Raw genomic sequence first — 27,008 nt, 5'->3', positions numbered from 1 at the left:
TAGATTGAGGGTACTGTTGAGTACTGTTGCCTTTTGACACTTCAATGGTTATAATTTAATAGATGGTTGGATGAACAATAATCATCATGGTATATGTGATCAATTTCAAAGATTTGCAGTGTCAAAAGGATATTTGCACTTTCAGAGGATATGTGGGTTCCTAGGGCACTTTTGAAGAGTATACAATATATTTCTTCTTTGTTATTTAGCTAAACTAACATCTAAAAGGCTAAAACTGTAGTGATGAATAATATTCATGAAATGGAAGCCTTAAGCTGATTATATGTGAACAATTTTATATATGAACATTTTTCGCTCACTGTAGCTTATAGCCTTATACAACATATGCTAGTTGAATGCCATCTAATAGTGCGTGGCCTTATTTCATGCAGTTCATCCAGCTTTGTGGATTTGGTACCCCTTGCACCTTAAGTCTCTGTGGCAATATTTATTGCGAAAATTTGTGAACCTGGTCAACTCAATGCCAAACCTAAGAAATAAGATTGCTCTTCCAAACAACTTTTCAGTATGGCATGTGCCAGTTGTTGTTTACACCTAAATTTCAGATTCTATAAACAATTTCAAGTAATTATCATGATGAACATCTAGCTATGAAGCTTCTCATACCAAGTAACCTGGTTAGATGCTTCGGTCAATTCCACATTGAATGTGGATTATGATTTAAGATAGTATATGGACCACTACCCATCTCTAGAATTTCTTGGTACTTATATTTGGGAACTAAATCCATGTGTTTTCAGCCTTGATTGTGATAAAAATGAACAAAATGGTGCTGAGGCAACTCTGTGGGCTGCTTGGTGGACTGACAACTGTTGGGATGGATGCTACCACATGCATGCCATTGTGGTATTTTGTGATATACCTATTACTTCTACATTGGAAATGATAGCTTGTAGGCTTATTATTGCCTTTATGGGTTAAGCATTTGAGCCTTGTGGTTAAGAGACTGTTTTGTGGAGGTTCCGAATGGGCCTGTTGAGCTAGGTTACAATTTACAGATAGATGATGGGTTCCTCGGAATATAAGGTTATAAGGTTAGATGAGCTTATTGCCAGTGGCATGGGCTTAAACATCTTAGAACATATGGTTAAAAGACCAATTTTGTACAAGTTACTATGTTGGTGGATTCTGTCGAACAGGTTTGGGATAACTTCATTGGATCATTTGCTGCTCATATATGTTGGCCATGTTGTTCAATGAATCTTGGTTTTAGTAGGAACAGACACCATGGCAAGATCGGTTATGACACCTCAATCCTAATAATCCAAGTGGACTGGCGTATAAGCCTAACAAGGACATTGTTTGTTTAAGTGGATTGTAGTATATTGTTAGTCCCACATACACATTATAACTTAAACTAGTATGTAAGACAGTATCAATAGTATATTGTTAGTCCCACATACACATTATAACTTAAACCAGTATGTAAGACATTACCAACCCTCAAAAAATACCTTTTTTGAGGAGCTTGATATTGGCTCATGACAAAGGATGTTCAAATCGTTGCATGGTTTTAATGCTGAGACACTTTTTTCTGGCTTGATAGGACATGTGACCATGCATAGACAGCTAGATTCTCAAACTCACCCTGGAAACTTGAAATGATATTATGCTATACCTTGCTGTAATTTAAGTATACTTTGAAGTACTTTGTGGTGCTATAACTCAAAATATTATGCCCTCTTGCTGTTGTACACAATTTTGTGGAAGTTGGATGATCTAGATGACAGTTCCACTTGTTCTTTTGTTCGAAAGGGAGTTAAAAAGACCTTATCTTGCTTTTCACCAATTTTCATGTTTAATATTGTGTGATCTATAGTTTGTAACTTGTGTGCTTAACCTTCCATCTGCTTCCAAATTAAGTTAAATTATGTTATGACAATTTTTAGGGAAGTTAAGGTGAGGGAGCTAGTGCAAGTACTTCTAAGACTAATTGCCACAGATTTAGGGCTGCAGCGTCCAAGATGAAAAGAGATGACAGGTACATTTTAAAGCTTTCCGTGCATCAACTTTGCTGCAACAGTTATGGTGTGTACATCTTTTATTTAACAGACCCTTTCACTTCTGTAACATTTTGCAATTCATATTGTTTGTCTCTGTCAGAGCTTTATTTTACTTATTTTCTTCATTTTTCTCGTTGTAGTTGATATTGCAATTCATTTTTCTCGTTTGGGACACGGTGAACCATCATTGCCTATCCTGCTCATCAGGTATAAGTTGTAACGGCATGGCCTTGAAGTTCCATATAGCAGCCGTGAGTGGTGCCAAGGAAGTTCTCAAGTTCATACTGGTATCAGCTACACCTGTTATTAAAGAGCTCATCAACAATCCCTTCACACAATTTTTTTAGGGCCAAACCAGAAACTGATTGCGAGATGTTCAAGTGAAGGCCTACATTGGTCCAGATTTAGTAGATACGATTGCTTAAAGTGTCAGCATTTGCTCTTAAACTGATGGGATACATGTAACAAGCAACCCGAAAGTGCTCTGGCGTAAATGTGTCTTATATTTTAAGCACTACGAAGCTAAAAGGGATTCCAAGGGATATTATAGGTTCAGTCTTTTGTTTCGGATCACTAATCCATTTCATCAGACGAATCTGCGTCCTCCAATGGATATGCTGATAGTTAATTCGTTCAGCTGCACTTTTATCTCCACCGTGCTACCCGAGTACGTTGAAATTGTAGGCCTCTCAGCATTGTAATGCTTATATCTTAAATATTTTTTATTTCTTAGTTTCTGTTGATTCATGAAGCTTAAATCAAGGATGATCTTTATTTACCCAATGCTTATATCTCCACAGATTTCTCTTAAGTATGTGTCCATATAAACATATTTTAAAACATAAAACTTTCTATGTGATTGTAGTTTTATCACCGTGAGCTCATAAGTCAATTGTTGATTTCAATAATAAGTAACATTAATATTAAAAAAAAATCATTATGGTACTGAAATCATTAATATTTCGATAAAAAATCATTATGGTACTGAAATCAATATTATCGAAAAAAAAAAAACATCCTTTTAGACCTCGGACCCATACACACAGGATCTTTGGACTCGTCGGATTAATTCGCGTGAGACATGGAACAGTTTAGCGAAACACTAGTATGACCCAGTAATGAATCTCTAAAGCAAGATTGAAGTTATAAGCATAAGGCATTGCCAATGAACCATAAGATATTGTTAGCATTGATGGTTGCCCACACGTTTATTCTGTCGAGATTGAAAAGTATTTTTAATTTTATAATTCGGTGTCCAAACAAGAAATTCAAGTGTGGAAAGACTTTTGCATAAACAATATCTTTAGATCATGGTGGGAAAAGAAAAAAAAAAGAGGTGAGAATATTATAGGGGGTTAACTCAGGGGAAGTTATAGTTTGATGTCACATAAAAATTTTTATATTATTTTTATGGACATAGGCAAGAGGTATGGAACCACACATATCTTGTGTTTATTTTTTAGCTTGATTTTTGTTTGATTGTTGATTCTCAGTATTATTTCTTTTGGCGTCAAAGAATTCTGCTCATCCAACAATGGTGTATGAGGAAAAAAGAAAAAAAAAAAAAAAGAAAACTAAGATTCTTTATACGGGTTTTACAACAAAAAATTTGATGAAAGAAATAGTTTTTAGATTATATGACCTAAGCCAAAAACAAAAAAAAGATTAAAGGAGCAAGCAAACAAACTTTAGAAGGATCAAAAGGAGCCTGAGAGAATTTGTCTTTTCCATGAGAGACATAAAGTGGATAAAAATACTCATCAAATGGGATTGTTGAAATTAATAAGTATTTTTAAAAATTTCAAAGCTAGGATTTCTGGAAAATAATAAATTTAAGTATGAAAAGATGTATACATGAAGTAAACAAATCTCAAAAATTAGGATTCAAATATTATATGTGTGCTTTATATATTTTTCTGATGGTGGAAAGGATGTGATAAAATACTTTGAGCATTAATAAGATTTCCCTATGATAAATTATGAGAAAAAAAAAAGAAATTTCTTTTTAGGTTTATGTAAGAACATATATGAAGAATTTTATGCTTATATTAAACCAAGATAACTTACAGTTTGATCTCACATTGTAAAAAATTTAGTTCAGAAAAAAAATCAGATAATATAAACCTTTTGTTTATTTTATATTTTATTAATAATTCTTTATTTTGTTCTTTTGAAATTAAAAAAAAAAATTGTCTCTTCCCACACAATCTTTGATCGTAAATGGTGTCATAATGCATTAATAATTCTACTTTCACAAATAGGAAGCTTAGTTTCTTTTGCCCATTTTATTATGAGTAAATGTCACTTTGACGATCTGTAAAGATCTAATAATAAATTTGAAGAAGTAATAAATAAGAACCGTAAAGATCTAGTAAGATATACGAAATATTATTTATTTCCTCCTGCGCACTTGATCGATCACCTTATATTTTAAGATTTTAAATTTAATAAAGATGGGGTTGAAAGATAAATTTTTTGTAAAAACATATAAAATTTTATCGGATGATATTTTCAATAATTGGGTCTGATGCACAATACCATTATCAAACTAATACTTTAGGTATGATAATAACGTATTTGATCCAATTATCGTAGATTGAATATTAGAATCAATAAATCTTGAGGATGTCAGTTAACTTAGTTAAGACAAGGCCTAAGGGGTGAATGTCATCATCCTCATCATTTTCATTTGCATAAAAAAAGTAAAAAAAAATTCGTTAATAATAATAATAATATTAATTTTTTTAAAGTACATTATTAAGAATCTATGAACATTGAAATATCATGTATCATCATCATGCATTATTATTATTAGTAGTAGTAGCAGTCGCAGCGGCTAAGGATGATCAAATGCATAGGCGTGGTGACGTAGCCGTGGTCGGTTTTTTTTGGACCCCAATCAACCAAGTTCTTCCCACCACATGGATGCACAGTTAGGGTATTTTTACATGTATATCCCTCGCCACGTTATAATTTAAATATATATACCTCTCGAAAGTTTGTTTTTTGCATGAACAACCTTCCACATAAAACGTATTAAATATATACCCATTCCATGAACACTACTCAAGTTTCAAAAAATGAGTAAGATGAAAATAATTTTAGATCGATCGCACATGTTTACTTATTCTAATTTTGTCACTTTTAGAGCTCTTTAGCTTCATGATCAGAAAAAAAAAAGAAAAGAATTTACTCAATTACGGAAATGTCATAAAAATGCAAAAGTATCACATCGGAGGGGTATAAATGCAAAGGACAATATTTCCAGGGTTTTCATGAAAGAAATAAACAGAACATTGACCCCATAAATAAAGTTTCCTTGGGAGGGGAAAGCGAGCGAGCGAGAGAGAGGGAGAGGGCAAAAAAGCTCCATTGCTACCGCCACCACCAGATATCTCTCCGATGGCGTCTCCTCCCCTACGTCGGAATTCCGTCCTCCCCCTCCTCCTCCTCCTCCTCGATCTTCGTTAATCCCTTCCTAAAACCTCTCTGATCTCCACACGGGATCATTTTCTTTGCATATCTCGTCCCAATTCCCAGATCTACTGGGGTTTCGATCCAGAAAGATCATATCTTTGCTGCCCGGGCATTAGAACATTGCTCCTCCTCTTAGATCCGATCCCCTTTCGGAACCCTCTGGCATTGATGCTCTCCTAGCGGCCCATAATCCTAAAGATCCGGTCTTTTTTGCCCAGATGGGTCACCATCGACTCCAGAATTCGGCCATCGACCGCAACCAGGAGGAATCCATAGACGCCGTCGTGGATCCCGGAGGCCACAGGAACGCCGCCGCCGCCGCTGTGGATCTTGCCTGCGTGATATGCTCTGAGGTGAGCGCCGTGCTCGCCGTGATGCGCCGTAACGTCCGGTGGGGTCGCCGGTCTGCCTCCGCCGACGAGGACGACGTCATTGAGCACCTCCTCATCCGGTCCCTCAAGTCCCTTCGCCGGCAGGTCTTCTCATGGGGGGATGCCCGGCGCCCCTGGAGCTCGATCGAGCCCTCCGCTTACCTCCGCCCGTTCCTCGATGTGGTCTGCTCCGACGAGACCAGCGCTCCCATTACTGGTGTTGCGTTGTCCTCCGTGTACAAGATCCTCACCCTCGATGTCCTCGACCCGGGCGCTGGCACCGGGTTGGACACTGCGATGCATTTGATCGTCGAGTCGGTCACGAGTTGCCGGTTCGAGGTGACGGATCCTGCCTCGGAGGAGGCTGTACTGATGAAGATCCTCCAGGTTCTGCTCGCAATAATGCGGAGCCGTGCTTCGGCTGTTCTCAGCAACCAGCACGTCTGCACTATTGTCAATACATGCTTCCGTGTCGTCCACCAGGCAGGTACGAAAGGGGAGCTACTTCAGAGGTTCGCACGCCAGACCATGCACGAACTCATACGATGCATCTTCTCCCACCTGCCTAATGTAAAGGATGGTGGCCGACCTCCTTCTGTCAAGCCAGAGGTACTAGTTCAGATAATAGGCTAGAGAAAATTTTATATTTTGACAATCTGTTTGAACCACAATTATGATATGCACTTCAAAATCTTCTTGTATTTGAAAGTTTATAGCTTGCAAAATTTCTATCATGAACATGCATATAAAGTGCAGATGAACCTTCTGTTTGCAGCTGGGTGCAGTTGACAAGGATCAGGCTTTCGGGATCAAGCAGGTGGAGAATGGAAATGGGAGTGTTGGGCCTGGGATGACCAGTATGGCAGATAACAATATGCCAAGCCCAGAGGCTCCAATCGGTGCGGAAATCATGGTTGAGCCATATGGAATTCCCTGCATGTTGGAAATATTCCACTTCTTATGTTCTCTTTTGAATGTTGCTGACCAGATTGGGATAAGTCCTGCTCCTAATCAGATAGCTCTTGATGAGGATGTGCCACTTTTTGCCCTTGGTATGATCAACTCAGTAATTGAATTAGGGGGAGCATCAATATGCAGGCACCCAAAGTTACTGTCCTTGATACAGGATGAATTGTTTAGGAATTTGATGCAGCTTGGATTGTCTGTGAGCCCGCTAATACTATCGATGGTCTGTAGCATAGTTCTGAACCTTTATCGCCACCTGCGCACGGAACTGAAATTGCAGCTTGAGGCATTCTTCTCTTGTGTGATTTTAAGGGTCACACAGAGCCGGTATGGGGCTAGCTATCATCAGCAAGAGGTAGCCATGGAGGCTCTTGTAGACTTCTGCCGGCAGACGACCTTTATGGCAGAGATGTATGCCAACTTTGACTGTGATATTTCTTGCAGCAATGTTTTTGAAGAACTAGCCAATCTTCTATCAAAAAGTGCATTTCCTGTTAACTGCCCACTGTCTTCCACACATGTGCTTGCATTGGATGGTTTGATTGCTGTGATTCAGGGAATGGCCGATAGAATTGAAAATGCACCTCCTCCTTCAGAACAAACACCACAGGAACTGGAGGAATATACTTCATTTTGGACAATGAAGTGTGAAGACTACTCTGATCCAGATCAATGGGTTAAATTTGTCCATCGTATGAAGAACATCAAGAGAAAACTAATGATTGTTGCTGATCACTTCAACAGAGATCCCAAGAAGGGGTTGGAGTTTCTGCAAGGAACTCATCTCTTGCCTGAGAATCTTGATCCCAACAGTGTGGCATGCTTTTTAAGATACACAACTGGGTTGGATAAAAACCTTGTTGGGGATTTCTTGGGCAATCATGACGAGTTTTGTGTACAGGTGCTTCATGAATTTGCCCGTACTTTTGATTTTAAGGACATGAATATGGATACTGCTCTTCGACTTTTCCTAGATACCTTCCGGCTGCCAGGTGAGTCTCAGAAGATACAGAGGGTACTTGAGGCTTTCTCAGAGAGATACTTTGAGCAATCACCACAGATTCTTGTGGACAAGGATGCTGCCCTCATATTGGCATACTCACTTATAATGCTGAATACAGATCAACACAATGTGCAAGTCAAGAAGAAGATGACAGAAGAGGACTTTATTCGGAATAACCGTCGCATTAATGGTGGGAATGACCTCCCAAGGGAGTTCCTGTCGGACCTCTATCACTCGATATGCAGGAATGAGATTAGGACTGCTCCTGAACAAGGTTTTGGTTTTCTCGAAATGTACCCCAGCCGTTGGGTTGATCTTATGCTGAAGTCAAAAACGGCATCTCCTTACACGGTTTGTGACTCCCGTCCATTCCTTGATCGGGAAATGTTTTCAGTCATGTCAGGCCCCATGATTGCTGCTATCTCAGTAGTGTTTGATTATGCAGAGCATGAAGAAATTTTTTTGACATGCGTAGATGGCTTCTTGGCTGTTGCAAAGATCTCAGCACACCACCACCTAGAAGAAGTGTTGGATGATTCAGTTGTGTCCCTATGCAGATTTACGACCCTCTTGGACTCATCTTTCATCGAGGAACCAGTGACAATCTTTGTAGATGACACAAAAGCTAGGTTAGCACTTGAGACAGTTTTTAGCATCACGAATACATATGGTGACTGCATACGTACTGGTTGGAGAAATATCCTTGATTGCATATTAAGATTGCACAAGTTAGGTTTGCTTCCTGCTCCTGTTGCTAGTGATGCTGATGATGATTCAGAGTCATCCCCAGATTCAATCCATGGAAAGCCTGTTCCTAGCCCACTTTCCACCTCTCATGTTCAGATTATGGGTACTCGTAAATCCTCTGGACTAATTGGGAGATTTAGCCAGCTATTATATTTTGACACTGAAGAACCAAGTTTGGAACCAAATGAACAGCAACTTGCTGCTCATCAGAGAACCCTGCAGATAATACAGGAGTGCCACATAGACAGTATATTTACAGAGAGCAAGTTCCTACATGCTGATTCACTAATGCAAATCACCAGGGCACTCATTGCAGCTGGTCATCCTCAGAAGATTACAAGTTCACCTGATGATGAAGACATGGCAGTTTTCTGCTTAGAGCTGCTTATTGCAATCACGCTAAACAACCGAGACAGAATTGGGCTTCTCTGGCAGGATGTATATGAACACATAGCCAACATTGTTCAGTCCACTGTAATGCCTTGTGCTCTTGTGGAAAAGGCCGTCTTTGGACTCTTAAGAATTTGTCAGAGGTTATTACCCTACAAGGAAAACTTGGCTGATGAGCTTCTGAGGTCACTGCAATTGGTGTTAAAGCTTGATGCACGTGTTGCAGATGCATACTGTGAGAACATCACTCAAGAAATCACACGCCTGGTGAAGGCTAATGCAACCCATTTGAAATCTCAGATGGGTTGGCGGACCATTGCTTCCCTGCTCTCGATCACTGCTCGCCACCCGGAAGCTTCAGAAGTAGGTTTTGAGGCACTGATATTCATTATGTCTGAAGGGGCTCACATTTCACCAGCCAACTATGTTCTTTTGATTGAAGCCTCACGGCATTTTGCAGAATCTCGTGTTGGGCAAACAGATAGATCAGTCCGTGCATTAGATCTAATGGCAGAGTCCATTAATTGTCTTGCTCGCTGGTCTCGTGAGACTCGAGATGCTGGTGAGGAAGCTGAGAAAATTTCTGAGGGAATCAGAGAGATGTGGCTGCGGCTTGTGCAAGCACTGAGAAAGATCTCCTTGGATCAGAGAGAAGTAGTAAGGAATCATGCATTGTTATCATTGCAGAAATGCTTGGTAGCAGCAGAAGGCATGTGCCTCTTACTTTCAACTTGGCTGCAGGCTTTTGATCTAGTTATATTTACTATGCTTGATGATTTGCTGGAGATTGTACAGAATCATTCGCCAAAAGATTACCGAAATATGGAAGGCACCTTTTTGCATGCAGTGAAGTTACTATCAAAGGTGTTTTTGCAGCTACTTCAACAGCTTTCTGGGCAGAGCAGCTTCTGCAAACTCTGGCTGGGGGTCATTGGTCGGATGGAGAAGTACATGAAGATCAAGGTGAGAGGCAGGAAGAGTGAGAAACTGCAAGAACTGATTCCTGAGCTTCTCAAGAACATTCTGTTTGTAATGAAATCAAAGGGGATCCTTGCAAAAGGAAGCATTGTAGGTGGAGATAATTTGTGGGAGTTAACATGGGTACATGTAAACAATATCGCTCCATATTTGCAGTCTGAAGTGTTCCCTAATCAGGAAATGGAGCAGTTACATTTGGGTGCTCAAACTGATAACAGTAGCCCTAGGCTGTTGGCTGAGCCATCTGTTGGTTAGTCTGGACTTTTGACGTCGTTTTTGTTTGTTTTCTCTGTAAGAGGTATATAAAGTTCCCCACAAGGCTGGGTAGAATGACAATTCCTGTGCATTTCACATATGTCACGGGGATCACCTCTTAACCTACTTAAGAGATGTTCTTTTAGATCCTTGATTGCTACAGCTGAGTCTGATTTTATTGAACAAACATAGCCAAGTCTCAACCTAAAATGGTTCTGCGAATACCATGTAACATCAGGACTTCATCAGAGATTTGGTTGAGCAAACAAAAACCATTGGATTAGGGGTAATATCACACAAGTTTCTTGCCAATGACCTTGCCAGGTGCAATACTAAGATCAATTCTGCGTAAGTATTTTTTTCCTTTTTTTTTGTTTTCTCAATGTCAATTTATTTCTCACAGAATTGTTCATCGAGGTTTTCATTTCCTGCAGTTATTATCTCTAGATACAAATGGTCGAGTGTACCAATTTAAGATGTGGGACCAATTTTGCCAATTTTCAGTTTGACATGCTTCTGAAATGAAATTTATGGTGAAAGCTCTTCCTTGATCTGATCCTGTATACACAGTGAGTTTATAAAAAAAATTTAGAAGTATAAAAAATCAGGTTTTATATGACTTGGAATGCTGACACTATTCTTTTTTGTGGTACTTGGATCTGTTTCAGAATGTCATCTTCTACGATACATAGTCCAATCTTCCATCAAGCAATTAATTGATTATTTAGAAGGGATGTGTTGCATTATGACGTCAATAATTAACATATCAAACACTATGTCTTTCAAAATATGCCTGCAAGAATGTCAGCTTGATTATATGTAACTAGCATGTGCATCGTGGCTTCACATGTGAAAATTTATTTTTATTTAATTAAATGGAAACGGTTGAACCATGAGACATACAGAGACTGCAGAATATATTTAATAGTATTTGAGGTTCTCTGAGATTATAGTAAGAGAATTTTGACTTCATTCTGCATGTTAGATTATTAGGATAAATGAGTAGATCATAACTTAAAAAAGCATAAAGACATTGTTTTTTATAGAAATGAACTACGATGCCAGTTAGTTTAACAAGAAAATAATGGTGTGTGCAGTACATGATATGTACTTTCTTTCCGTTCATTTTTTCATTATTTTTTGTTGTCCTTTGCGCATCTGATTAAGCAATTCTGCCTGAAGCAGCTACTGTTGCAGGAGTCTTGTCTTGTCTTTTCTTTTTGAATAAGTCTTCTTGTGTTTACATTCTTAAAATTTTTCTGTTGTTAAAAGTTAAAACAATGTAAACAAAATGACTGCAGTGACTGAAAATATTTCGTAAGAAAACAATGTAGTGGATGTTATTAGATTACTTGCACAACCTTTTCTTTTTGTTTCAAAAACTATGACTTATCCACAAATGTCGAATGTCCAGCAAAATAATATGAAATAAAGTAAATTAACCATGCTTTAAATTGCAATAAAACAGATTCCAATGATGAGCATCACGACACTAAAAGACTAAGAAATTGAATTTTCAGCTAAAGAACATTTGAATGAATTAAATCATGAGCGAATTAATTGGAAGCAATGATTTAAATAGGTGCTCTGGCGAAGCGAGCCAAAGCCCAAGCGTCTCGTGTGTGGACCAAGCGACGTGTTTCAATGAGGTGCTGCCTAAGTGCTCACCCGAAGCGCTGGGCCAAGCGGCGTGCTTCAATGAGGCGCTGCCTAGGTGCTCGCTTGAACCCAGGTGTTGGGCGCTTCGAGTGAGTGCTCGGTTCAAATAAGGCAATCGAACTTGGTTCAAATAACATAGCTTTTTACCCTTAAAACCCACCCTTCATGCCCGTGCGACCGCTAGCCAACCCTAGCGTTGCTTCTATCGACGCCATCGATGCTTTTTGTCGTTGCCTTTGTCACAGACACGGCGAACCGAGCCTTCCTCTGTCACCGACGGACGTGTCTGATGGCCTAGCAAGAGCTCGTAGCTTCCTTCCACCATCGCTTCGTGTGCAGTTCCTTCCACTGTCGAGGGAGAGGACCGCAGGTTTCTTCGCCACCGACGAACTATCACGAACTTAGCTGGTTTTGCCTAAGTCGTGCGGCACCCTTCGTGTCCATCTGTAAAGGTTAGCCTCCCCGAAACCTCCCATAGTCTCTTAGAACCTACAAAAGTGAAAACGAGTTAGAGAAAGCGTCTCACTCTAGATCCACAAGCAAACATTTCAAAAAACACTTTATAACCAATGCAAATTACAAACAGACTTCACAAGCTTTGAACGGTTATACAACAAATGATCCAAAATTGTTCACTATAGACCGAAATCTCCCACAAGTATCCACATGACACAACCTTTATTTATAAGCCTAAAATGACTACCAAACCCAACTAAATTGGGGCTGTTCAGCCTTTGACCGTCCCTCTACATGCTGTGCAAAGCATGAACAAACCAAAAGACACGGACATACATAAGCATTATATTAAACACCCTATTTATAGTTTTGTCCGTGACATTCTCCCCCACTTATTCCTTCGACGTCCTCGTCGAAGCCTTTGCCGACACTACAACTCCTCGCCTTTGTTGAGTCTCCTCTGCTTTAACTGCAATGCACCTCTTGGCTCTCAACTGCTCTTCACTGCTATTGTTGAGTAGTCGAACTTTTGATCCGTTATGCTGCTTCAACTCACCAATGACTCTAACTGTAGTGTGGGGTTGGTTAAGTTGTGTTGATCCTTGATGGTTCTCGCGGATCCTTTAGATGAAGGAAAAGATGATCTTTACTATGCGCTAGTCTCTTAAATGTCTCGTGCTGCTTGAACTGGGTGGATGCTTGTTGAAGCTTTAACGAGCATCGCCTCACAAACTTTTGAAGTTTTGGGTCCTTCCTCCACAAAATCTGCCCATCGACTCTTTCTTCACTTAGTTGTCACTTCAAAATATATTCGTATCACTTCCGCTTTCGATTGACATTCTATTGGGAAATAAAGTGGATAATCTACTCTCAGTAGCACTGATCACCATTGGTGAGGATTTGACAACTATTGTCTTTCATTTAGTTTCTTCGAAGAGTCTTTGAACATGTGTAGAGCTCCTCTACTGGATAGATAAGAGAATTGGGGTACTCGGTTTTGCCCATTCTCTTAAGAGTTGAGAAGGCAAAGGTTACTTGATTTCGCCTGCCTCCTCGAGGGTTGTACTCCATCCATCGAGTTGGTTACTGACCTTCGCCTGCTCTTTGCTCATACTTCTGAAGCACTTGAAGTGTTTACACTCCTTGCATTGAGTTAGTTACTGTGATTCACCTTCTCAATGCCATCGAACTTTTGGAATGTAGGAAGTTTTCACCCCAATTTAGTAAGTCTCTAATAGTTTTGGTCGCCTCTGGGATTGTACCATCTTCTCCATTAACCCTGCTGCCAACTCCACTAAGTAGCAAAGGTACAACACCACGTACTGTCTGCTTCGTTCCTTGGTCAAGCACTCTTGCATTGACCCGAAGTCCTTCATTTTTGGTTATCTTGATGAGAAACACGTTGACACTAGTCTTATGAAGTTCCCTGGCCTCTGCCCTTCAGCCTTGTCTCGGTACTTGGAGTTTGCCTCTGCATTCTCCACCTCCTCGGCCCCTTTCACGATCAAGCGCTCTCCCCCCATAAGAGCAAGAGATCGATGACTCTACGAAAGTCTCGCCTCTGCGATACCATGGCGTTGCCATGCCCATGGCCCTACTATTCGTCGCCTCGCATCTACGTCCCTTCATGATCGGTAGATCTGCCTTTGTGGCATTTTGGCACTCCTCCGAGTCCACCTCCATTCTTACGCGAAGGGTTGGCCATTCCTCTGAATGTCAATCTCAGATGCCCGCTTCTCTAAGCAACTCCTTTTCCCTACATCTACATGCCCGCTTTCCCCCAAACGGTCGCGTGTGCTGGCTACCCTCAATGCAGCCCCGCTAGGTCCCCCACGTTTGCATGCCAAGTGTTTCCACAAGTGCTTGTCCTGCTCTGATACTAGCTGTCATGGACTTAGTTGGTTTTGCCTAAGTCGTCCGGCACCCTTGCGTGTTCGTTCGCAAAGGTCAGTCTCCCCAAAACCTCCCATGGTCCCTTAGGACCTACAAAAGAGAAAACGGGTTAGAGAAAACATCTCACTCACAAGCAAATATTTCAGAAAACACTTCATAACCAATGTAAATTACAAATATACTTCACAAGCTCTAAACGGTTGTACAACAAAGGATCCAAAATGGTCCACTACATATCGAAATCTCTCACAAGTGTCCACATGACACAACATTTATTTACAAGCCTAAAATGGCCACCAAACCTAACTAAATTGGGGTTGTTAAGTCTTTGACCGTCCCTCTATATGCTATGCAAAGTATGAACAAACCAAAAGACACGGACATACGTGAGCATTATATTAAACACCCTGTTTACAGTTTTGTCCGTGACAGAACGCCCTTTGGAGCTTCCACCGTTACCGCCATTGCTATCCGCAGCTTCCGGTGCTGATGCTACTATTGTCCTCAACTTCCGTCGTTGTCGTTGTTGTCGTTCGCAGTGGTGCCCGTGGCTGTCTTAAACTAATCCTTCGCTGTTATTGCTACCAGCTCCCCATCGTTGCCTTCTCATCGTTGTTGCTATCACTTTCCGTCAGTTTCCACTGTTAGTGACCCTTTTATCCCCCTCTATTACTGTTAACAGTTCTATTCTCCCCGTCTAACTACTGTTAATAGTAAGTAAATATACTATTAAAAGTAATTTTTAATTTTATATCATATTTTTATTTAAATAATTATTTTTTAATTATATTATATATTTTTTTATATTTTAATATTTTAGGATGTCTCTCTTCGCTCGAGCGAGTGCCTAGCGCCTTGGGCGTTTTGGGACCTTGATAGCGTTTTTTAAATCATTGATTGGAAGTGGAGTCATTTTATCAAATGGATTAGTTTTAACCACAGACAACCAATTTTATGATTTTTAATCATCTTTAGATCTTTTCATTACTTACGTTGGTGTCACAAAAAAGAATTTCCAATTACTTGCACCTTCATGTAAACTAAATCATAAAAGCCTCAAAACTTGAGATATTTTACAATATCTTGGTCAATGGATGTCTCCGGTTGAGCCTCTGAAGCTTAGTTTGACAATATTTTTCTCTGATTTTTCATTAAGCTTGGTTCACCATGAACTTGCTATCCTGCTTGTGGTCCTTATGGTTCTTAGGCCAGAAGTTCACTAACAATTTATAGGTTCCTTCACAAAAGCTCGTTTTCATTCTTGGTATGCATGATATGACTGCACATGCCTTTTATCTTTAACACCAGAGGCTCTTCAAAAACCTCTTTTTTTTTTGTTTACTTCGTCTATAAATAGCAACCGTAGGTATTAAGTTGGTAAGATGACAGGCTGAATAAGTATTAAATTGGTATATTTATGTTTTATCAATTACTAGTTAGCTAATATGAGTCTTTATATCAATGGCTGTAATCCTTTATGCATAACTGGCGATCATTATTCTGAGAATAAATAGTTAAAGTTATGCTTTGATCGTGCTCTTCTCTTTTTTAATTTCTTTTCATCCTGTCTTTTGTCTTCTCTATCTTTTAGACACTCAAAATTCATAGGAGGTGATAATCCTATGAATTTTGATTGATTTTCTAAGTATGGATTGTGTTATCGGGTTACTGAAGATTCATGGGATGGTCCAAGTGAGATGGTGAGCTGTCTGTGTCTGGTTTTAGCTCACTTTATCAAGAGCAGATTGCAATATTGTGATGACTTGGGCTTTGCAATATCTAAAATGGAAAAAGAGAAGTTGGAACATGAACAAAATCCATATTTTATGTTTGTTTATGTAACATGACTCATTATTTTTTTGAAAAATTATCTTTAAGAATATCCACTTGATTGACATTTCTTTCTTCTCCTTATGTTGAGCAGCTCATTGTTGATTATTTATGGTCTCTCTTTTATACCTCGATTTGGTAGATGTCTTCTTTAAGTAATAGTTCTGGACCTCTTATGGAGTATGGTTTCTAGCCATTTTCTGAAATATTTTGAGGAATAAATTATATTGCTTTTTTGGGGAATACTTGTTGGATTAAATCTAGGAATTTCTTTTCAAGCATATATAATTATGTAAATCATTGTTAGTTATCCTTTTTCTTTTTTATAATTCTTGTTGAAATAGATTTCTACGATGCACAAAAACAATGCTTTATTTGTTGCTTTTTCATTGGGACAAATAGGTTGCGAGATAAAACTGGTGATTTATTGGCCATTTAAAACAACGGAATGAAATATTATAATGAGAATATGGAGATAACGAAAGAAGAGGCATTAACATGATTATTTTTCCTAATGTTTCTGCTTCTTTCATCAAATTATTCTCGAGAAAAAAAGGATGCATGACAAACTGTAGAGGTCAGTCGTTGTAGCACTGAATCTTTTCTGATAGGAACTTACATGACTTGGGAATTCAGAAGTTGGATTCAGAACTTGTCTTCTTTGCAAATAGGCAGGGATGGATTGTTTTGAGTGCTCCTAAATCCATTTAGACCTAAACCACGAATAACATGTATGGATTTAATGCAAGGCAATAACATGTGATTTCGTGGTTTAGGTTTGATTGGATTAAGTAGGGTTATGAGGTTTGAACAGAGTTGGATGTTTCTTTAAATAATTAATGACATTAATACTTTTCAAAGAGTAAATCCTTGTCGCTTTAGTTTCTGTCATTTACTCACTTGCTGTGGGATTAATTGAATTATGGTAATATAATAAATATATCATGTCATACATTTTTATGACCACCAAGTCTATCCAACAGTTCTTAGAACTGAGCTGGAGACGACATTGCTTCGATATCATAAAAAAGAACACTCTGAGTTGGGACCTTATTACTCTTACTAGCTTCGGGAATTAGGAAGAGGAGAGGTATTTACTCCCGAGATGCTTCTTTATCTTCTTCTTGGGTGGCCATAAAAGTAACTACGCTTTAAAAAGAAAGGATGTCAAACCCGTGCTATTCTAATGAACATAAGGGTTTTACCAGAGACGAGAAAACTTAAAACATCTTATGCGATGACCATGAAAGATAATCTATACATTTGTAAGCGGTACGCCGAAATCGTATGCAAACAACTGAAAGATAATCTCAATCTGCTCAACTTCATATAGACTATGGAGTGTTGATAGGTAAATTTGAATGCATATCTTTTCTTTTTTCCATTCTTTCAGCATCCCCAGCATCTCAAATAAGTCAAGCCAATTCATAGACCAAACCAGATATATTCGAGTGACTTTGATTTTTCGCATGATGGCCTCTATCTATCTATCTCTCTCTCTCTCTCTCTCTCTCTCTCATCGTCACCAACTCTACCTCGGCTCCTCTTTACTGTGTCTCTTTTCTCCTTCGATACCATCAATTCAACCTATGACCTTTTTTTGTTTTCTCGAGTATCCCTACCTCTTCTTCATCCTCTTTGTCATCGATTAACATTTCAAATTATATTTCAAAATTTTTTAAAATTAATAAAATTATAAAAAGCATATGTATTCACTATTAAAATATTATTCATTTATTTTAAAATTTTAAGATGCAATGAACAAGAAATAAATGGGAGTTACCACTTGATTTAGTTGGTACCACCCAACCGAATACGATTCAGTCGTTTACTCATTCAATGATCAATTTTCAAGTTCAACCAATCCTTTTTTTTTCAAAAGAAATATTAAGTACATGAAATCACTACTAAGTCTCTTTCATTTCTCTATCATTATAGAAAAACCATCCATATTAGATTCTATTATCTATAGAATTTGAATCCGAACTCCATTTATGATTCATTATTTCAATCTAATTGGCCATTGTTCCTTTTTTTTTTTAATAGATGTTGGATTTCCGCCTATCTATTCTTTATACCCTTTTAGGATGAATTATGCCTATTTTCACATTTAGGATTTACAGATACAACATATATCACTGTCAAAAGTGAATTTTTCTTAGTATTTAGATTCAAAATAAGAAGGAGATCCGTTTGATTTTATTGTAAACTTGCAAATCAAACATTGGGTTTGGGTTGCGCCATATATATCAAAGAGTATACAATAATGATGTATTTGATGAATCAAATACATGGTCTAATGATGAACCATTTCATTTTAACATAACATTGAAATTAGTTGATAATATTAGTTGAATATTTTTTTTCTTTTTTTTTGAAATTTTTTTGTCAAAGGTTTCATTCACGCATAATCTATATCGAGTAGACCATGTCGTTGTGAGAATTCTTAATTCATGAGTTGTAGGGAGGGACTTATGTCACCACAAACAGAGACTAAAGCAAGTGTCGGATTTAAAGCTGGTGTTAAAGATTACAAATTGACTTATTATACTCCTAACTACGAAGTCAAAGATACTGATATCTTGGTAGCATTCCGAGTAACTCCTCAACCTGAAGTTCCGCCCGAAGAAGCAGGGGCTGCGGTAGCTGTCGAATCTTCTACTGGTACATGGACAACTATGTGGACTGATGGACTTACCGGTCTTGATCGTTACAAAGGGTGATGCTACCACATCGAGGCCGTTGTTAGGAAGGAAAATCAATATATTGCTTATGTAGTTTATCTTTTAGACCTTTTTAAAAAAGGTTTTGTTACTAACATGTTTACTTCCATTATGGGTAATGTATTTGGTTTCAAAGCCTTACGAGCTCTACGTCTAGGGATTTGCGAATTCCCACTTCTTATTCCAAAACTTTCCAAGGCTCGCCTCACGGCATTCAGGTTGAAAGAGATAAGTTGAACAAGTATGGTCGTCCCCTATTGGGATGTACTATTAAACCAAAATTGGGATTATTTGTAAAAAACTACGGTAGAGCGATTTATGAATATCTACGTGGTGAACTTGATTTTACCAAAGATGATGAAAATGTAAACTCACAACCATCTATGCGTTGGAGAGATCGTTTCTTATTTTGCGTCGAAGCAATTTATAAAGCGTAGGCCGAAACTGGTGAAATCAAAGGACATTACTTGAATACTATTGCAAATACATGTGAAGAAATGATGAAAAGGGCCGTATGTGCAAGAGAATAAGGAGTTCCTATCCTAATGCATAACTACTTAACTGGTGGTTTCACTGCAAATACTAGCTTGGCTCATTATTACCGTGACAATGGCGTACTTCTTCACATCCATCGCGCAATGCATGCAGTTATTGATAGACAGAAAAATCATGGTATGCATTTCCGTGTACTAGCTAAAGCATTACGTATGTCTGGTGGAGATCATATTCACGCCAGTACAGTAGTAGGTAAACTGGAAGGGGAACGTGAGATGACTTTAGGTTTTGTTGATTTATTACGTGATGATTATATCGAAAAAGACCAAAGTCGTGGTATTTTCTTCACTCAAGATTGGGTCTCTATGCCAAGTGATTATTACAGGATAGATTACGGGAAAATAGTCAGTATTTTCACATAGAATATAAAAATAATAATTTCAACCATACATGATCCATATAAACCAATTATCAAACTATTCTTTCTATTTTCTAGGTTATCTTTCAAGTGTACTAATAAATTCTTCGGTAAGGAATCAAATGCTAGAGAATTCATTTATAATGGATATTTTTATTAAGAAATATGATACCATAGTCCCAATTATTCCTCTTGTTCGATCATTGTCTAAAGCTAAATTTTGTACTTCATCCGGGCATCCTATTAGTAAGCTGATTTGGACCTATTTATTAGATTGTGATATTATTAATCGATTTGGCCGGATATGTAGAAACCTTTCTCACTATCACAGTGGATCCTCAAAATAATAGAGTTTGTATCGAATGAAGTATATATTTTGACTTTCGTGTGCTAGAACTTTGGCCCGTAAACATAAAAGTACAGTACGCAGTTTTTTGCAAAGATTAAGTTCAGGATTATTAGAAGAATTCTTTATGGAAGAAGAACAAGTTCTTTCTTTGATCTTCCCCAAAATAACTTCTTTTTAGTTACATGGATCATATAGAGAACGTATTTGGTATTTGGATATTATCCGTATCAATGACCTGGTAAATAATTTATAATAAAATTAGGCATAAAATAATATAATAGAAATAGAAGATATAATAGAAATGATCTATAGATATACAAATCAAGAGAAAAAAATATTCACAACTTCTCATTCTGAAATGCTCATGCTCATTCTGAAATGCTCATGTAAGTAGTGTAGTGGTTGAATCAACTGAGTAGTCAAAATTCTTATACTTTTTTTTTTTTTTTCTCGAGATGTTTTTTATATGTATATATAGGGAAAGTCGTGTACAATGAAAAATATAAGCACGGTTTGGGGAGGGATTTTTTCCTCTATTGTGACAAAGAAAAATTATCTACTCTATCTGACTAGTTCTGAGTTCGAGTCCCGGGCAACCCATACAGAAAATAGAAAAAGAAATCTTTCTTTTCTACTTTTCTATTTTAATTCACATCATTTACAAATTTAATTCATTTCATTTATAAATTTTGATATATTTAGTTATAGATATTTGGTGTATTTAGTCGTAGATAGATAAGATAGATATCTGTTTGTTCTGTTGAGATTGGTTGACATTGACATATAAGTCATGCTATACTGTTAAATAACAAATCTTCTATTTGTTGAATCTCAGATTTTGATGATAAAACCAATTGATAAGTATTTATGATTTGATCTGTATTTTTAGTAATGCAAGATGCTTCGATCAAGATGAGACAATAAAAGCAGGAAGAATCATGTTGGGCTGGTGGAACATGTTAGAAGATTGGACGTCGAGTCGGTGGATCGGTCGACGTATCGACAAAAGGCTTTGGGCCATGGATTCGAGCATCGAGCCAAGAAGAGCGGATATTGCGCCAAGGATATCGGAGTTACGGAGTCAATTGGCCGATTAGGCAATAGGCCACAAGAGAGGATGATGCGTTGAAGAATCGGACGAAGCGTCGAGAGACCAATGACATGCCGGACAACATGATTAATGCTTAGTATTAATTGTCTAGATCGAAGTGTGTTTTATATATGCAGGATTAACAACGATAGCAAGGCATGAAGCAAAATAAAGTCCCGGAGTTAAGGACGCGATTTCGTTGGGAGTTCGAGAGTTCGTCGGAAGTCCAAACGTTCATTGGAAGTTCTGCAGGAACTAACCGAGAAGTCCAGGAGCTTGCCGGAAGAAGCTCATCGGAACTCGCCAAGAAGATCGTCGTGATGTCCGGGAGCTTGCCGGGAGTCCGTTGGAACATTGCCGAGAGATCATTGGAAGTTCGCCGGAAGATCGCTGGGAGCTCGTCCGAAGAAACTAGACTTACAGACTTGTTTAGCTTAGGAAATTTCTTAGGAATGATAGTTAGCACGTAATTGGGTTTGGATTTGGGCCAACCCAATTATGGGCTAATTGGGCACATATAAGAACTATGCTGGGCCCAATGAAAATGCCCAAACAATGCCCCAAGAGGTGACATCGTCATGGCATAGTCTCTGAGACTATGTCAGGCGGTGGTACCGCCCAGACACAGCCTCCGAGAGCCTGCAGGCGGTGTTACCGCCAGCCTGGGCAGTGGTGCCGCTGAGTGCAGTGTTAGTGTCAGACTAACACTGGCGGTGGTACTGCCCAGCATAGGCGGTGATACCGTCCGGACCTAGGAAACCTGGGATGAGATGTTTTTAGGCTCCAAGTTTGAATCAACTTGAAGCCTATAAATACCCATCTCATCACTGCTTAAAAGAGAAATGCACAAAGAGATTAAAAGTGAGAAAACACTATTGTAATCATAAGAGAAATCCTCTCATCTAAATTTTAAGTTTAGAATTCTGTTTAAAGAGGAGTGAGTGCTTGTAAGGGTTATCTCCTAAACCCAGTAAAAGGAGAAGAGGGGTGTAAGGAGGTTGATCTTCGCCTATAAAGGAAGATCGATAGTGGATGCCGGTGGCCTCGACGGAAGAGGAATCGGTAGAGTGGATGTAGGTCACGACGACTGAACCACTATACAAATCTGGTTTGCGTTTACGTCTTGAGCAATTTACTTTAGCTGCATACCTCTTTAATTGCTTACTACATTCAATACATTTTCCGAACACTTTCAAAGTTAAGATCTTTACGAAATGATTTTCATCAGAATCAATTTTAATCGCAATGAAGTTTCGAAACTGACGTATTTTACCGCTACACTAATTCACCCCCCCCCCCCCCTCTTAGTGCCGACCTCATTCCTAACAATTGGTATCAAAGCGTTGTTTTCTCATTTGGTTTAACACCCAAAGAGAAATGGCTCTTTTCGGCTTTCAAGAAGGACTTTCTCTCATTCATCCTCCCTTGTTTAATGGGACGAACTACACATATTGAAAAAATCAAATGAGAGTTTTCATGCTTTCTATTGATCTAAATTTATGGAATATGGTTGAAAATATATTTCAAAGGTCTTCTTTTCTAATGAACAATTGGAATTATTTGGAGAAGAAGACATTTTCTTTAAATGCTAGAGCTATGAATGCTTTATTTTGCACCTTAGACAAAAACAAGTTTAATCAGGTTTCTACTTGCGAAATGGCTTTCAACATTTGGCACATTCTTGAAACCACTCACGAAGGCACAAGTAGATTAAAAGTTTCGAAGGTCAATCTTTTAATGCACGATTTTGTACTATTTCGAATGAAGCTGAGTGAAACCATTATTAACATGTACACCCGTTTTACGGATGCCGTCAATGGTTTAAAAGCTCTTGGCAAATGCTTTTCTAATTTTGAACTCGTTAACAAGATTTTATGATCATTTTCTAAAAATTAGGATTAAAAAATAATGTCTATTCAAGAATCAAAAAATTTAAATACTTTTTTGATCGAAGAACTTATCTATTCTCTAATGACCTATGAAATGACGTGCAATGCACGTGAAGAACTTGAGAACCACCTTCCAAAGGGCAGGAAGGATTTTGAACTAAGAACAATCGAAGACCACTCGAGTATAAGCTCAAGTGATAGTGAACTTTAACTCCTCACTATGAAATTTTAAAAGTTCATAAAATAAAAATTAAAGAACAAAAAGAACACAACTACTTACTATGAACGCAAGAAGAAGAAGGTGACTTTGGATGAATCGAGCTCCTCCGAAGACAAGGAGAAAATCAACAAAGGCGAGGTGGTAAACTACGCCTTAACGGCTTTCGATGATGAGGTAATCAAAATGCCCTTAATTTATTTTAACATTACCGAGAGATTGTCGGAAGTTCGCCGGAAGATCTTCGGAAGCTCGTTAGAAGAAACTAGACTTACGGACTTGTTTAGCTTAGAAAATATCTTAGGGATCATAGTTAGCACGTAATTGGGTTTGGATTTGGGCCAACCCAATTATGGGCCAGTTGGGCCCATGTAAGAACTATGTTGGGCCCAATGAAAAGGCCTAAACAGTGCCCCAAGAGGTGACACCATCATGGCACAGTCTCCGAGACTGTCAGGCGGTGGTACCGTCGATCTAGGCGGTGGTACCACCTAGACACAACCTCCGAGAGGCTGCAGGTGGTGGTACCACCTAGTGCATTGTAAGTGTCAGACTGACACTGGCGGTGGTACCGCCAGCATAAGCAATGGTACCGCCCAGACCTAGGAAACCTGGGATGAGATGTTTTTAGGCCCCAAGTTTGAATCAACTTGAAGCCTATAAATACCCCTCTCATCGCTGGTTAAAAGAGACAAGCACAGAGAGATTAAAAGTGAGAAAACGCTGTTACAATCATAAGAGAAATCCTCTCCTCTAAATTCTAAGTTTAGAATTCTGTTTAGAGAGGAGTGAGTGCTTGTAAGGGTTGTCTCCTAAACCCGGTAAAAGGAGAAGTAGAGTGTAAGAAGGAGGTTGATCTTTGCCTATAAAGGAAGATCAATAGTGGATGTCGATGGCCTTGATGGAAGAGGAATCAGCAGAGTGGATGTAGGTCACGATGACCGAACCACTATAAAAGTTTGGTTTGCATTTACCTCGTGAGTAATTTACTTTAGCTACAAACCTCTTTAATTGCTTACTGCCTTCAATACATTTTTTGTACTCTTTCAAAGTTAAGATCTTTATGAAACGATTTTCATCGGAATCATTTTTAATCGCAACGAAGTTTCGGAACCGACGTATTTTACCGCTGCACTAATTCACCCCCCCCTCTTAGTACCGACCTCGTTCCTAACACTACTATCTATCTCATTTCTAGTTATAGTTAATACGTGTGCTTGGGAGTCCTTAAAAATTGAATAAACCAAGATCTTACCATGACTGCAATTTTAGAGAGATGCGAAAGTACATGCCTATGGGGTCATTTCTGTAACTGGATAACCAGCACTAAAAACCATCTTTACATTAGGAATTCAGGTATTCCCAATGTAAATAATTGTGAAACCCCATCAAAACGACCTATTATAGAAACAATGGATTTATTGAGCCATTATATCAACTGTAATGGGGGAAGAAGTGTTAGGAAAAGAGTCAGCACTAAGAGGGGGGGCGGTGAATTAGTGGAGTGGTAAAATTACGTTGGTTGAAAAAACTTTCTTACGATAAAAACCGATTTCGACGAAAACCATTTCGCAGAGAGGTTAACTTGAAAGCATTTTCATAAAGATATCTTGAAAGCATACGAAAGATGTGTAGTGGATGTAAAGTAAGTTAAGAGGTTTGCAGTAAAGTAAATTATTCAAATATAGAAATGCAAACCAGAGACAAACACGCCAATTTTATAGTGGTTTAGTCGTCGTGACCTACATCCACTCCACTGAATCCTCTTCCGTCGAGGCCACCGACATCCACTATCGATCTTCCTTTATAGGCAAAGATCAACCTCCTTCTTATAGCTCTTTCTCCTTTTACCGGGTTTAGGAGATAACCCTTACACCCCCCACTCACTCCTCTCTTAAACTATTCTAACGCTTAGAACTTTGAGAGGGGTTTCACACAATATTACAGCAGAGTTTCTTTCCTTTTTACTCTATGTGCTTATGTAGGTTAACTAGGGATAAGAGTGGTATTTATAGGCCTCAAGTTGATTCAAACTCAAAGCCTAAAAACATCTCATCCCGGGTCTCCTGGGTACGGGTGGTACCACCGTTTGTGCTGGGCGGTACCATCGCCAATGTCAGTCTTGTTGAATCTCTATTTTGATGATGAAACCAATTGATATGTATTTATGATTTAATCTATGTTTTGAGTGATGCAGGATGCTTCGATCAGGATGAGACAATTAAAGCAGGAAAATCATGTAGTGCCGAAGGAACATGTCAGAAGATTGGACGTCGAGTCGGTGGATCGGTCGACGTATCGACAGAAGGCTTCGGGCCATAGATTCGGGCATCGGGCCAAAAAGGGCGGGTATTGCACCAAGGATATCGAAATTGCGGAGTCAACTGGCCGATTGAGCAATAGGCTACAAGAGAGGACGATGCGCCGAAGAATCGGATGAAGCGTCGAGGGACCAATGACATGCCGGACAACTTGATTAATTGCTTAGGAGTAATTGTCTAGATCGAACTTTTGTTTTACATGTGCAGGATTAACTGTGATAGTTTGAAGACATAAAGCAAGTCTACCAGAGTCAAGTTCGATGGGTGTTCGAGAGTCCGAAGATTCGTCGGAGATGCTGTCGGAACCAGCCGAGAAGAAATTGGAGACTTGTTGAAGTTCTTGGAAGTCCGCCGAAGAGATCGTCGGAGGTTCGCGGAGATCACCGAGAAGGCTCGACTACTCGCTGAACTCGCCACAAAATCGGGAGCCCATTGGGAGTCCACCGGAAGAAATCCGAGGGTGTATCGGAAGTCCACCGGATGATCGCCGGAAAGCTCGCTGGAAGGAGACTCGACGTTTGCCGGTTGAAAACTTGCTTAGGACTATGTTTTCAGTTGTGTAGTTTGCATGTAATTAGGGTTAGGATTAAGGGATAATCCTATATCCTGGTTAGAGGTCAATTGGGCCCGATATTACCTAGTTTGGGCCAAATTTGAAGCCCATCTAGTGACCCATAGGACCGGGCAGTGGAACCACCGGACTGGGCTGTGGCACCGCCCAGAACCCGAGGATCGGGCGATGGTACCACCGGACTGGGCGGTGGTACCACCGGACTGGGCCGTGGCACTGCCCAACACCCGAGAGGTCCGACGGTGGCACCACCGGACTGGGCGGTGGCATCGCCCAACACCCGAAAGGACGGACAGTGGCACCACCACCGACAGGCGGTGGCACCGCAAGTTAACTATCAATATAATATTGACAGGCGATGGCACCGCCAGCTTCGGGAACCCAAGAGAATTCAAATTTGGAGCTCAAATTTGAATCCTCTTGGGGTCTATAAATACCCCTCAATTCTCAACAGAGAAGTTAGAGATTGAGATAAAGCCTTAGCAAAGTCTTTAGCAAGTCTTGTTTTCAATTGCTTGAGTGTTCACCTCTCTCTTTCTCTTTGAAAATCTGTAAGAGTGTGAACCACTTGTAAAAGGTTGTAAGAGGGGTATTTGTCCTTCTCCTTCAAAGTGATTTGCTAGTGGAAGTTGGGAGCCTCATCGAAGAAGGCTTCGCAAGTGGATGTAGGTCATTTTGACTGAACCACTTTAAATTGGTGTGTTCATTAAATGTGTGAGTGTTTACCTTTCTTAAACCGTTATTTACATAGCAGCAAGCTTTCGAGTTTTATCTTCTCACTTTACTCGAGCTACTTTCACCAAGTCATTCATTGTCGAATCGAAATCTCTACACATTTACGAAATCATTTTCAAACTTACGAGTTTTAATCCACTACACTAATCCA

The 27,008-nt window shown here is 39.1% G+C and overlaps 2 protein-coding genes across 6 annotated transcripts in view; both read left to right on the top strand.

Moving 5' to 3' along the window:
- LOC135585036 (uncharacterized) overlaps positions 1–2,807 on the top strand; it is a 76,880-nt gene extending 74,073 nt beyond the window's left edge. For 3 of the 5 annotated variants that reach the window (XM_065188007.1, XM_065188011.1, XM_018827570.2), the window contains 2 exons: positions 1,911–2,002; positions 2,165–2,807. In XM_065188007.1, coding sequence (XP_065044079.1) covers positions 1,911–1,989 — 79 coding nt within the window. In that variant the 3' untranslated portion in view covers positions 1,990–2,002; positions 2,165–2,807. Of the gene's footprint in view, positions 1–1,910; positions 2,050–2,164 lie in introns of all 5 variants that reach the window. The other 2 variants (XR_001978561.2, XM_065188008.1) reach the window with 2 other exon arrangements.
- Positions 2,808–5,352: 2,545 nt separating this feature from the next.
- LOC103988820 (ARF guanine-nucleotide exchange factor GNOM) lies at positions 5,353–10,827 on the top strand. Its single transcript, XM_065188012.1, has 3 exons — positions 5,353–6,481; positions 6,648–10,559; positions 10,646–10,827. Exons 1-2 carry the CDS (start codon positions 5,720–5,722, stop codon positions 10,209–10,211), a joined length of 4,326 nt encoding a protein of 1,441 aa, XP_065044084.1. The 5' UTR covers positions 5,353–5,719; the 3' UTR covers positions 10,212–10,559; positions 10,646–10,827.
- The last annotated feature ends 16,181 nt before the right edge of the window (positions 10,828–27,008 follow it).

The sequence above is a fragment of the Musa acuminata genome, chromosome BXJ1-6, assembly GCF_036884655.1.
Source record: "Musa acuminata AAA Group cultivar baxijiao chromosome BXJ1-6, Cavendish_Baxijiao_AAA, whole genome shotgun sequence".
NCBI lineage: Eukaryota > Viridiplantae > Streptophyta > Magnoliopsida > Zingiberales > Musaceae > Musa > Musa acuminata.
The sequence above is the reverse complement of the archived record's forward strand: the minus strand, read 5'-3'. Positions and strand labels throughout refer to the sequence as shown.